General features: G+C 29.9%; 1 protein-coding gene across 1 annotated transcript; it reads left to right on the forward strand.

The window, feature by feature from the left end:
- The first annotated feature begins 583 nt into the window (after nt 1-583).
- LOC145746107 (cullin-associated NEDD8-dissociated protein 1-like) lies at nt 584-12,598 on the forward strand. Its single transcript, XM_082564297.1, has 25 exons — nt 584-698; nt 1,307-1,450; nt 1,573-1,680; nt 1,836-1,984; nt 2,127-2,257; nt 2,424-2,645; nt 2,985-3,094; nt 3,429-3,546; nt 3,992-4,099; nt 4,312-4,492; nt 4,841-5,064; nt 5,163-5,273; nt 5,658-5,815; nt 6,157-6,393; nt 6,905-7,104; nt 7,380-7,595; nt 8,101-8,279; nt 8,831-8,959; nt 9,377-9,506; nt 9,827-10,038; nt 10,629-10,771; nt 10,912-11,080; nt 11,320-11,427; nt 11,826-11,960; nt 12,194-12,598. Exons 1-25 carry the CDS (start codon nt 631-633, stop codon nt 12,293-12,295), a joined length of 3,792 nt encoding a protein of 1,263 aa, XP_082420423.1. The 5' UTR covers nt 584-630; the 3' UTR covers nt 12,296-12,598.
- The last annotated feature ends 184 nt before the right edge of the window (nt 12,599-12,782 follow it).

Below are 12,782 nucleotides of genomic sequence, written 5' to 3' on the forward strand. Positions count from 1 at the left end.
ATTCTGGGTCGCAAATTAAAATTCCGCCTTGGTTCACTTTCCGCAAAACATTGAAAAAGTTTATTAACGCTCCCGCTATTTTCTTCACATCCGAATGTTTTATGTTGTCCGTTTTGCATATCACACAATTTTTAGTGTCCTATGAGTTTGGTGCATAAACATGAATTTGGTAATATTTAGCGTGTCTAGTGTTGTGTTTATCGAATTTGGTTTAAATTCAATAGAAAGGAAGCTCTATTAGCGTCATCCGCAGGTTGAAACGAGTAGTAATAAAATGAATGCGGAAAGGGCGGAATGTAAGAGAAGATTAAGGTAAGGTTATTAAAATTCCGCCCTTTCTGCATTTTATAAACTTGGCGGACGACGCTAATAAAGCTCCTGTTTGGGGTTCATATTAAAATATCCTGCACTTTTTTGTTCTTTTTTATAATCATCAATTTACTTGATGTTTTTTTTGGAAATTAATTAGTCACAAATAGTATAATTTTAACACAGTAATGTTCCTTGGTAGCTTGGACTGGCAATTCGGTGTATATTTGATATTAAAAATGAACGAAAATTTTACATAATACTTTGTGTTGCAGTATATTAGGCTTCGTAAATCTGTGAGCATAACTTATAAAATTAAAAATGGCCAATCCTCTTTACCATATTTCAAGTTTATTAGACAAAATGAATTCACATGACAAGGACTACAGGTAATTATAAACACCTTCATTTATAAATTAAGAAAATTTAGTATTAATCATTTGCTTCAAGTGAACATTGTATTTAACAAAGTTATCAAATCCTTTATTTTTTCAAATTAAAACAAAAGTGATTTGTTACTACTAAATATAGCCAGTAAAATCTCTAGCTGGGAATGCAATCAATGACTTGTAAAGAAGGGTTTATGCGGGTTTAGATATAAATCCCACTCTTATTCTTTACCTAGAAAGTTGGGGTAAAATTTAGTTAACAACATTTTGTAGTGGCAACCAATTTATACATTGTATAGGAGGCCCTATACATCACCTGCAGCATGGTGTAGTGGTAAGAACACTTGCTTCACCACACATGAGAAACTGATGTTACCTTATGTTTAGCTCGTGCATTCGACCTTCCCACATCGAGGATAAAAATATACAAAAAAAAATTAATATTTAGTTTATACCAGCTGCTTTTGTATAACATTCCATTTTTTTTATTTTTATGTTGTTGTAATTTATCAATATAAAAATGGGTTTTCTAATAATGGGTTTATCATTCTTTTATTAGAAGTAATATAATGCATTTTTATGCATTTTAAAAGTTATATACTTTTTAGATTCATGGCTACAAATGACTTAATGGTTGAACTGCAAAAAGGCTCAATAAAGTTAGATGATGAAAGTGAAAGAAAGGTTATTAAGATGTTATTGAAATTACTTGAAGATAAAAATGGAGAAGTTCAAAATTTGGCTGTTCGTTGGTTAGTATTCCTAACATTATTTAACAAATTGCATTTTTTTCCTTTAATTTAATTAATCGTTTTAAATTTATATATATACATAAATTGTGGTTTATTGTTTTAAAAACTTGATTTTTTTTTAGTCTTGGTCCATTGGTTGGCAAAGTAAAGGAGTATCAAATTGAAACAATAGTGGAAACTCTATGCAGCAACATGTTGTCGGATAAGGAACAATTGCGTGATATTTCCAGGTACAGTTATTTAACATCAATAAACAGTTGTTTAAATTTTATTTACAATTTGAAAATAGTCAAGTAAGTTATGTTACAGTAAATAAATTGCATTTTGATAAATTACCTCTGCATTGTTTTTGCTAATTGTTGAAATTTATTTAAACTTTAATTAGCATTGGATTAAAAACTGTTATATCCGAACTTCCACAATCGAATGCAACCTTGGTTGGAAACATTTGCAAAAAAATAACCGGCCGATTAACTGCAGCCATTGCAAAACAAAAAGATGTTTCAGTACAGTTAGAGGCATTGGATATATTGGGTATGTTACCTGTATTTAATATTGGCCTACTTATTTTTAACTTGTAGGCAGTATGGTACTCTAATATTTAAAGAAAAAAAATTAATAAAATTAAATTTAAAAAGTGTGGTTTAAAATCTAAATTTTTAAACTTATTTTTTAGGCGATCTTTTAAGCAGACATGGAGCTCTGCTTTTGACTTTCCATCCTCAAATAAAAGAAGCTCTACTGCCACTACTTAGAAGTAATAGAATGGCAATAAGAAAACGATCCAACACTGCGATTGGTCATCTAGTAAGTTCATTTTATATTTTTTTGTAAACAAAATGTAAAGATAAATTTTTTTTGTAAGTGAATTTTTTACTGGTATTGTAACAATTTGTTATTAGGTAGTAAAAATAAAGTTGGTAAACTCTTAAAATTAATTAAAAATTATTTTTATTATTTTATTCTAATTTAGGTTATTAGCTGTAACAACACAATATTTAGCGATCTTGTGGGTCACCTAGTGAAGGAATTAAAACATGAGGAACTCGGAGTTGGAGATGAAGATGCTCTCTCAAGAACAAGGAGAACTTACGTGCAATGCATATGTTCGATTACAAGACAGGCTGGCCACCGAGTGGGGAAGTTTCTGGAACAATTGATGCCTTTGATCACATTATTCTCTATTCAAGAACAGGTAGAGATGAATACTTGTAAATATTGTAAAAACATTATTGATGAGGTATGTATACTTGATGTATGCTGGATGCATTTTTTTATTTTTAAGGCCAATTTGTACATTGGACATAATATGTTAAAGCACTTGATGTTTATATATTTATTTTATAACATGTCTTAAAATAAAAAAACTATTGTATGCATAACCAAATATTTAAAACCCTAGTATAAGCTTGTATAGTAAGTGCTTAACTAGATGACTAGTTAATAAATAGCCCATGAAATTAAAAAAATACTTTTATTAATTAAATTATTTAAAATTGATAATCTTTTATTAAATTGTTTTATTTTTTTTAAGGTGGATGATGAACTGAGAGAACATTGCATGCAAGCTTTCGAGTTGTTTATTAGAAGGTGTCCAATGGAGGTCACACCTCACATTTTAAACATTATTCAACTATGCTTACAGTAAGTTATTGGGACCAATTTATATCAAGTGATTTTTAAACAAATAAATATAACTAGAAAGTTGACTTTGCTGATATTAAGAATAGAGCTAATACTTAATACAATGATATTGCAATTTAGTAATTTTTATACTTTTTACTAACTTATTTGGTACGAATATTGATTTTTTATTTTAAAAAAATTTTTCCTACTATTTTGCACTTTAAATTATTTAGTTTACCACCTACCTTCAGCCTTTAAAATGTTTAAGACATTAAAAAAAATGTAACCAATCACCATTAACTGGTGTCAATATACGTTTAAGAAATATTTTATAAAATTATTTTACTTTTAGATATATTACTTATGACCCTAATTATAACTATGATGATGATGATGAGGATGTTATTGATGATGATCTGGATGAAGATCAAGATGAAGATTACTCTGATGACGAAGATCTTAGCTGGAAGGTAACATTTTTCTATGCTTTTCAAAATATGTTTAGGCTTGCTGTAATTTTAATTTTATATGGTCATTACAATTTAAAAAAAAAATTTGCACCATGCTATAGTGTTTTGTTTTTTAATTCTAAAATAAGAGGCAATTACAAATTAGTCCTTGGCTTGCCCTATCAACTGAATTTTAATTGTCAGTTGTCACAGTATATGATTGCAACTTACAACTAATATATACCCATGTTAATTTGCCCATGCACCAAAAATAACAGTTTTAAATCCTTATAGTTAGACATTAGCCCCTAGCTCCATTATACATCAATGTTTGTTATTTATATACATTTTAAAAAGTTTTTTTAGAAAGAAGCTATATTTTTGGTTAGTTTTTTTATTTTAATTCACACCAATTTTTTATAGGTTATATTTTAAATTAACATTTAATAAATGTTTGTTTTTTAAGGTGCGCCGTGCCTCAGCAAAATGCTTGGAAGCAATAGTATCAACAAGACCCGAATTATTAGTTGAAATTTATCAAACTGTATCACTACCCCTTGTGTCTAGATTTAAGGTAGACCTTGATATAACTGTGTTTAAATATAAGTTGGCTGCCTCCCTATCCTTAATGTTTTTATATATTTCTTTGTTTATCTTGCACATTTTCATATTGTTACTAGTTATCTGTATTTACTACAGTTACAACTTTACAAATAAAATTTAAAATTTTTTTTTTTCTGATGTTGTTAATATAACTTGTTGTTAATATAACTGCTCATTTTTTAGGAGAGAGAGGAGAGTGTCAAAGGCGACATTTTTAACGCCTTTATTGCTCTTGTTAAACATACCAGAGCTGTGACATCATCAACCCAGGTTGTTATAGCAACAGGACAAAGTGGTGATGCCATGGAAACGGAGGATACTTCATTAGCTCTCTTATCAAGCCAAGTTCCAACCATTATAAAATGTAGGTTTTTTCAATTAAATTTTAATATTTGTTGTTTTTATAAATTTTGGCATAGCGGGTAAAAAGATCACTTTGCTTCTATATATGTATGGTTTTGAGTTTAATCCCGTTTGCTTTTATGTCCCCTTTAAATAATATAAAAATAGTACAAATTTTTTACCAAGACAAACAAAACACAATTAACAAGTAAATTAACAAGGTATGGATCAATAATAGCCAAAAGCTACCGAATAAAAATTAAGCCGGAAAAGGGTAGCATTTGTTATTTTGTCTTTAGACTTAAAGTTGTCTTTAACACAAAGAAAATAAAAAAAGTTTTATAAAATTTTGCTTTAAATTTTTTTTTAGCTCTGCATAAGCATTTGGTTGAGAAAAGTGTAAAAACTCGGCATTGTTGTTTCTCACTTCTGACTCAACTCACACTCACCGTGCCTGGCTGTCTCTCGACTCACTTGGGTGCACTCATGCCAGGCTTAAGTTACAGTTTGAGTGCAACTCGTAACAACTCGTCAAACATGAAAATTGACTCGCTTAACTTTATTCATGTTTTGTTGATGCATCATGAACCTGAGGTAAACTAGAATAAATCAAATAAAATATCAATAAAAATTTTTTACTACATTTTTTAAGTTGGTAATTCTAACAATATTTTTATTGTTTTCCTTCTAAGGTGATACATCCCTACGTGGTAGAACTGACTCCTCTCATTATTTTATGCGTAAAAGATTCTTTTTATAAAATCACTTCTGATGCTTTACTGGTTATGCAAGATTTGATAAAGGTTTGTTGTGCCAAAATATATATTTTGTTGATGTTTGGTATGTAATTTTACTATTATTTTTATATATATTTATCTACGATGTGGAAAGGTTAAATGCGCGAGCTAAACATAGAGTTACAACAGTTACTCTAACCCAGTCTCGAGTTGCCTGTGGGAGTTTAGGATATTATAGAATATAATTCCCCCAAAAAGCTGCTAATTAAGTGATGGCTTAAAAGTAGTTCATACCGTTTATAGGGCTTGACTCAAGGGTGCTGCAGCATAAGATTACTGGAAATCGAACCCAGGACCTCATGTAGTGTAGGAAGTGTTTTGACCACTACACCACGCTGCCCATCTTATACCACGCTGCCGGTCTCTATAATTTTATTTGTTTTGTATCAGGTAATTTGTGTAGACAATGTTGCATTTGACCCCGACCCACTTATCCAATCTCTTTATTTTGCAACCCTGCATCGACTTAAAACATCAGACATTGATCAAGAGGTGAAGGAAAGAGCTATTACCTGCATGGGGCAAATTATTTCATCTGCAGGACTCAGGTTTATTTTATAAAAAAAACTAACATTTTTAAAGGAATGTTAATTAAAATTTAACTTTTAAAGAACTTACTTAAATGATTGGTTTTAGGCATGTAATAAATTACTTGTGTACTGTTTTTTGAACTGTTTTTGTATTTAAGTACAATATTGATATCAGTATAAAAATAGTGGCTAAATTTTTGTTAATTAAGTTTGGCCAGTAGAGCTTTACTGACAAACACATTTAATTTGTTATGATATTTTTGTTTTAATATATAAAATAACAAGTTTTTTTATTACAGTTTCCTACTACAGTTAAAATAATATGAAAACATGAACAAGTAATGTTTAATTTTTTTTAGATTAACAAATGAGATACCCACCACTCTCGAACTGTTTCTTGACCGTTTAAAGAACGAGATTACTCGCTTGACAACAGTGAAATCCTTGCACATGGTGGCACTTTCCAAGCATGTTAGTTTATCCCCAATTTTGTCAAGGGCCATGCCTGTTCTAGCAAATTTTTTGCGCAAAAATCAGAGATCTCTGAAAATTTCGACCCTTAGATGTTTGGACAGCATCTTTAATAATTTTCCTGGGTAATTTATTTATTTTCAATTAATAAGGGTTTTATTTTAACTGTAGAATTTTTTCTTGTAAGTATTAAGTAAAAACATATGTTCGGTAGTGTGATAAATCTTCATGGCGTCAGAATATGAGCCAAATAGTTTCGGGTTCAAGCCGCGGCAATGGCACACTATTCGGCCTTGAGCCTGGCGTTTACACATAGCTTAAACACGTTCCAAACCGCACACCTCACCCAATAAAAATTTTAAAAAACCTATGCCCTTAAGAACAATAAAAAAAAAATTAAAAACATAAATTAAAACCTATTAAAACGTTTGAAATTCTTAGTGTTAAGAACTAAACTGCAATTTCTCTAAGTTAATTTAAAAAAATATTGTTGGAGTTTTAGTAGTAAATCTATACTGCAAAAGTCTAAATAAATAAAAACGGTTACTTTATTTCTTTTATTTATTTCTTTTATACATCTCAAAAAAATTAGGCATATTTTAACATTTTTCAAATCTAATGTTTTTGTTATTTTAGTGACGTCACAATTGAAATGATGACCTCGGTTGTCGAAGAAATCCCACAGCTCATCAACGAGTCCGATCTTCACATCACACAGCTCTCCATCCAACTTTTAACCCTGCTCCTCCAACTTTCTATTTCATCGGGATTAAAAAAATTGCTCGATCTCATTTTACCAAATATTTATCAGATTGTTAAGTCACCGTTGTTGCAAGGTGGGAAAATGGCGCTTTTTCAACAATTTTTAAAAATATACCATATTTTTTTAGATAAAAAAAATATTTTTAATAACATGTTACTTTAAATTTAAGGGAATATGTTTTTTTGGTCAACAGAAATTATGTAAAACGAACTACTAAAAAAACAGAATGTTAGCATAAAATCACGGTGTTTTTGCTTCAATAAACCACATTCAAAGAATAATTAAACAGTATTTTGTCAAAAAAATTTTTTTAATTTTTATAATTTGATTAACAAATTTACTTCTTAGGAGGAGCTTTAAATGCTGTTCTCGATTTTTTTCGTGTCCTGCTTTCATGCAGCATCGAGAGGAAGAACAGGGGAGAGGAGTCATTTGTAAAGTTCAGGGATGTTCTCTGCTCCCTCATCGAACCAATATATCCTTCGAGATCACCTTCCTCCAAGCAAAAAGGAACTTCTCCTATAGCAGTTGCCTCACTTCATAAGCAAGCCTATCATTCTACAGGTTGGTTTAGTTTTATGAGGTTAAAAATTTTTTTTTAAATATTTAATTTGGTAAACTTGTAAAAAATTTAGATTGGAAATGTAATTTATATTAAACTTGCTTTTAAATGTAACAATAAGTGTGGTGTAGGTGTACTGATAGTGTGGTGTAATGGCTGGAGCATTTAGCTTCATCATAAGGTTCTAGCTTCGATCCCAACTGCTTCCATGTTAAAGTGCCCTTGAGTTCGATTCTATAAGCATTAGAACTTTCTGTCTAACCAAAAACCTAGATGACAGGTTAATTTTTGGGCAGTTATATTTAATATAACCCAAACTGCCAAAGGCAACTCGAGTTTAGGTTTAGTAACAAAAACAAAAAGTTACACTAGGTTTAGGACATAAAGTCGTTTTTTTTTATTTAAGAAAATTTTTTTAAAACACAAATTTTTTTTGTGATAATAATGGAATACAAATTTATTGAAATTTATCATTCTGTTTATTGGGTATTTATTTTTTTTATTTAGCCAAGTGTATTTCTGCACTCGTTATGGCATGTCCATCTGAGTGTGAGATGATTGTTAACCAATTTAAGATGGATGTTCAAAATCAAAAATCCACCGACTCTATTAGAACTTTTGTTCTTCTTTCGCTGGGTGAAATTGGCCAAAATATTGACCTTACCAGCTTTAAAGATTTAGAAACGGTAACTTAACTATTAATGTGCTATATTAGAGAGTTTTTTAATTTTGTAAGTGTTGTATTTAGCATTAGTATCGTTGACACTAAATCACAAAACGCCTTTAGGACCTTTAAAAACGTCTGTTGTACTTACAATTTAGTTTTCGAAAAATATTAAAAATAATGAACACCAAAAACCAGGTTACCATATTTTTTCGTGTAACATAAAAAATACAAATTATTGAATTTATGCAAGCTAGTACTCTCTACGTCATCACAAACAGGGCCTTCTTTTTCTTTTTTTTTAATTAAATTAATTTTTTTTTAAATTGTATAACTTAAAAAGTAAATAAAACTATTTAAAGTTAAAACCATTCTTGTGTTCAGTGACACCAATTTATGAGTAAAAAAAATCACCAATATATCAGTTTAAGTATTAATAAGTTATAAAAGTTTTAAAGACAAGATTCCTAACCATTTTACCTATTTCTATCTAAATATATATTTTTAACTTAAAATAACAATATTTAATACAACATATTTTTAGTAAATAAATTAATTAACATTGAATTTAAGGTTGTGATCAGTGCTTTTAGTGCCTCCAATGAAGAAGTCAAATCAGCTGCTTCGTTTTCTCTAGGTAGAATTTGTATTGGAAATTTACAACATTATTTACCAGGAATGCTAAAACAAATTCAAATTCAGGTAATTTTAACTTTAAAGGGTCAATTTTTTAAGTAACTTTAATTTAACTTAACTCGTTATAGTGTACACATAAATTTTTGTTAAGGGTAGTGGGCATCACCATTCTGATCAAAAATGAACAAAGTATTAAAAAATCTAAAATATTATAATTTACTAGTCAATAGGTAACAGTCAGCGTTTTATTTATTTGTCAAAATATCCATGCAATCGATATTTGACCCTGATCATTTACCTGCAGACTACACATAGCTGTTTATTACATTTTGAGCCTTGTAAGCCCATTAATTGGACATACATATATACATGCATGAATATAAATATTGTCCACCAAGCTTAATTAAAAGGGGGTATTTTTACTTCTGATTTTGCTAGTTTTTTTTATAAACCTTTTATGATCTAAATTTTTTTTTTTACCAGCCAAAGAGTCAATATCTTTTACTCCATTCACTAAAAGAAACAATCAGCTTTTCTCCACAAGAGGCACTGGAGAGCTATATGGCTGATATTTGGAACTTGTTGTTTCAATATTCTGAAAGTCCAGAAGAAGGTTTGTTAATATTGTTTCTATTTCTAACTTATCTCTAGGATGCACGACCTAAACATAGAGTAACATCAGTTACTCCGACCCAGTCTCATGTTGCATTCAGTAATTTGGGATATTATATAGATTATAATTACCCAATAATCAAGCTGATGATTAGTGCTGGTTTAAAAGGAGTTCATACCGTTTATAGCACCTTACTCGAGGGTGCAACAGCATGAGTGCAGTGGGGATTGAACCCAGAACCTTATGTGGTGTAGCAAGTGTTTTTACCACTACACCACGCTGTTAAAAATTATTAAGCATTTGTTTACTTATGGTTATAGGAACACGAAATGTGGTGGCAGAATGTCTCGGCAAACTTACCCTGTTTCATCCCGATCAGCTTTTGCCCAAACTAAAGTCATCTTTATCCTCACAATCTGCTCTGGTGCGGGCCACGGTGGTGACAGCTGTTAAGTTTACTATAACCGACCAAGCTCTTCCAATTGATAGTATGTTGAAGGAATGTTTTGGAGATTTTCTGAACTTGCTTGAGGTACAACAAATTTATGTGGATTATAAATAACTGGTGAAGTTTTTAGGTTGTAAAATAAAAAGTTAACCTATCTATTTAAATATTACTTGTTTTATAAGTTATTAATTGTTATTAATTACTATGATTTTTTTTTCTGGAAACAGGTTATATTTTTTTTTATATAAATTTATCTTTTATGTGGTTGACTTCACGACCTAAACATAGAGTATCATCTGTTACATCGACACAGTCTCGAGTTTGGCAGTTTGAGATATTATTGATTATATTTGCCCAATAACTAAGTTTTATATTAATGGGGTGGCTCAGCAGGAGTTTATACCATTCATATTGCCTTACAAGGGCATTACAGCATGAAAGCAGTAGGGATAGAACCCTTGACCTCATGTAGTGTAGTAGGTATTCTGACTACTACACCACACTAACTACTAAATATGCTTTAAATGCATGTCAACCAGACAAAATATATTTTTGGGGTATTGTTTATCGCCAGTTATATTATATTGAGAACAAAGTTGTATTTTAATGGGTCTGTTTTGATTATTTTTTTATAATATTTTTAAATGTAATAAAATTGACAATATTTTTTACAGGATCCAGATCTGAATGTAAGAAGAGTAACTCTTACCATGCTTAACTCTGCTGCCCACAATAAAACGATGCTTATACGGGATTTACTACCAGAAGTTCTTCCTAAACTTTACGGCGAAACAAAAATAAGAAAAGAATTAATCAGGTTAAGTGATTGTTCAATATTCATAAGCTACAAAAACATTTTGCTTTTTAATAATATTTTTAAATAGACAATTGAAAATTTATTTATATTTACCCTTTATTATGGTAGTATTATTCTAACTATTTTTTGAAAATTTACAGAGAAGTAATGATGGGGCCTTTTCGACACACAGTCGATGATGGATTAGATGTAAGAAAAGCAGCATTTGAATGCATGTACACTTTGTTGGAGTCGTCAGTTACACAACTCGATATTTTTGCATTTATTACTTATGTTGAGAACGGCTTAAAGGACAGTTATGACATTAAGGTAACTTACGGGCAACTTATTTAAGAATGCTTTACTTACTTATAAATGTTTTGGTTTTTATGTTTTTGTTAACAAGCAATATTAATTATTTTAAATTTCTATCTTTCTAAAGTTATTGAGTTAGGTAAAAAAATGATGTTTATCTTTATTTATTTTTTAAAACCTTATAAACTTTTTGCCCTTACTTAGTTGTATACTGCTAGATTTATGTTTTAATATCAATAATTTTTTATTTTCAGATGTTAACTTTTTTGATGCTCGTTCGACTCTCGAACTTGTGCCCAACTGCTGTATTACAACACGTTGATCGACTCATTGAACCTCTTCGTGCGACATGCACAGTTAAGGTATGTTAAATATATATTTGGTCTCTCTGACATTTAACCAGGGCTGTGGATTAGGTATTAAATAAATAAGATTGATTAAGTAAAAACAATTACTATAAATAAAATTGGTTAGGTGAAAATTCAGTATTACCCTAATTGCTCCATTATACGATCATATCTTGGTATAAATATATTATTTTTTTAGCGTAGTGAATTGACAAATTAAATAATAAAATTATAAAACAACTTAATTTATTGAATCAAATACAGTTAAAATGCATAATATTATAGTTTTATAGAAAAAATTCCTGCAAGAAACAGTTAAATCAGTTAACCAATGGGTAACAGTCAAATAAAATATAAGAAAAACATTACAAAATTTGCTTACTGAAATTTCTGGTTTTACCCATGTTTTAAAGGTCAAGGCTGATTCTGTAAAACAAGAATTTGAAAAACAAGATGAGCTGAAGAGGTCAGCCTTAAGAGCTGTCAATGCTTTATTGTCAATTCCAGATGCTGATAAATCTTCTGTTATGAGTGAATTTCTTGCACAGGTTTGAAAGTTTTTATTTTGACTCGATAATTATCTTACTGATTGGTTTTGGCTTAGCTAAAGTTCATACTGTTTATGAAGCCTTACTTAATGCTGCTAAAGCATAAAAGCGGTGAGTATTAAAAAGCGGTGAGTATTTAACACAAACTTGGTGTAGTTAAGCTTAGTATTTAAACTACCACACTATGCTGCCGGTGTTTGTAAATTTAAAACTGGTAACTGATGTTTTTACAGGTTCGATCAAGCTCCGAGCTGTCAGTTATGTTTGAAAATGTTCAAAAAGACACAACTTCCGCTACTTCAGTCATCTCAATAGAAGCAATGGATACCAGCTAAACCACAGGCCTTGTAACTTTATTTTTTATCTAAATAAACATTTGGTTAGCAACAAAGTGCTTTGCGACAAGTTCCGCTTATAAATTTTTTTTATAAAAGTTCAAACTGATTTTTTAACTACTTTTGATGTTTTTTCCTTGCTGCTGTTAATTAAAGTTTTTTTGGTTGTTGCATGTCTATAAGCAAAGTTCAAATTTCTAAAAAATGGTCATAATGTTGATAATGTTTAATTTATTTGCTACTGTTTTGTGAATATGTTCCTGCGATTTTTTGTTGTTAATATCAATGAATAAATATATTCAATTTAAAAACATTTTTTACAGTTTCTGTTAAGGAAATAAGTATGTATATTAAGACTACCCAATAAACCACCATGTAGCTAATGCATCTATTACAAGTTGTTTATATGGATTTAATTGATTGAGATAGGTATGTTGTGGAATTTAGAGTAATCCACATTTCGGTTGTGGCGTTGTTAGACCGCAAT

The sequence above is a fragment of the Corella eumyota genome, chromosome 3 (genome assembly GCF_963082875.1).
Source record: "Corella eumyota chromosome 3, kaCorEumy4.1, whole genome shotgun sequence".
Taxonomy (NCBI): Eukaryota; Metazoa; Chordata; class Ascidiacea; order Phlebobranchia; family Corellidae; genus Corella; species Corella eumyota.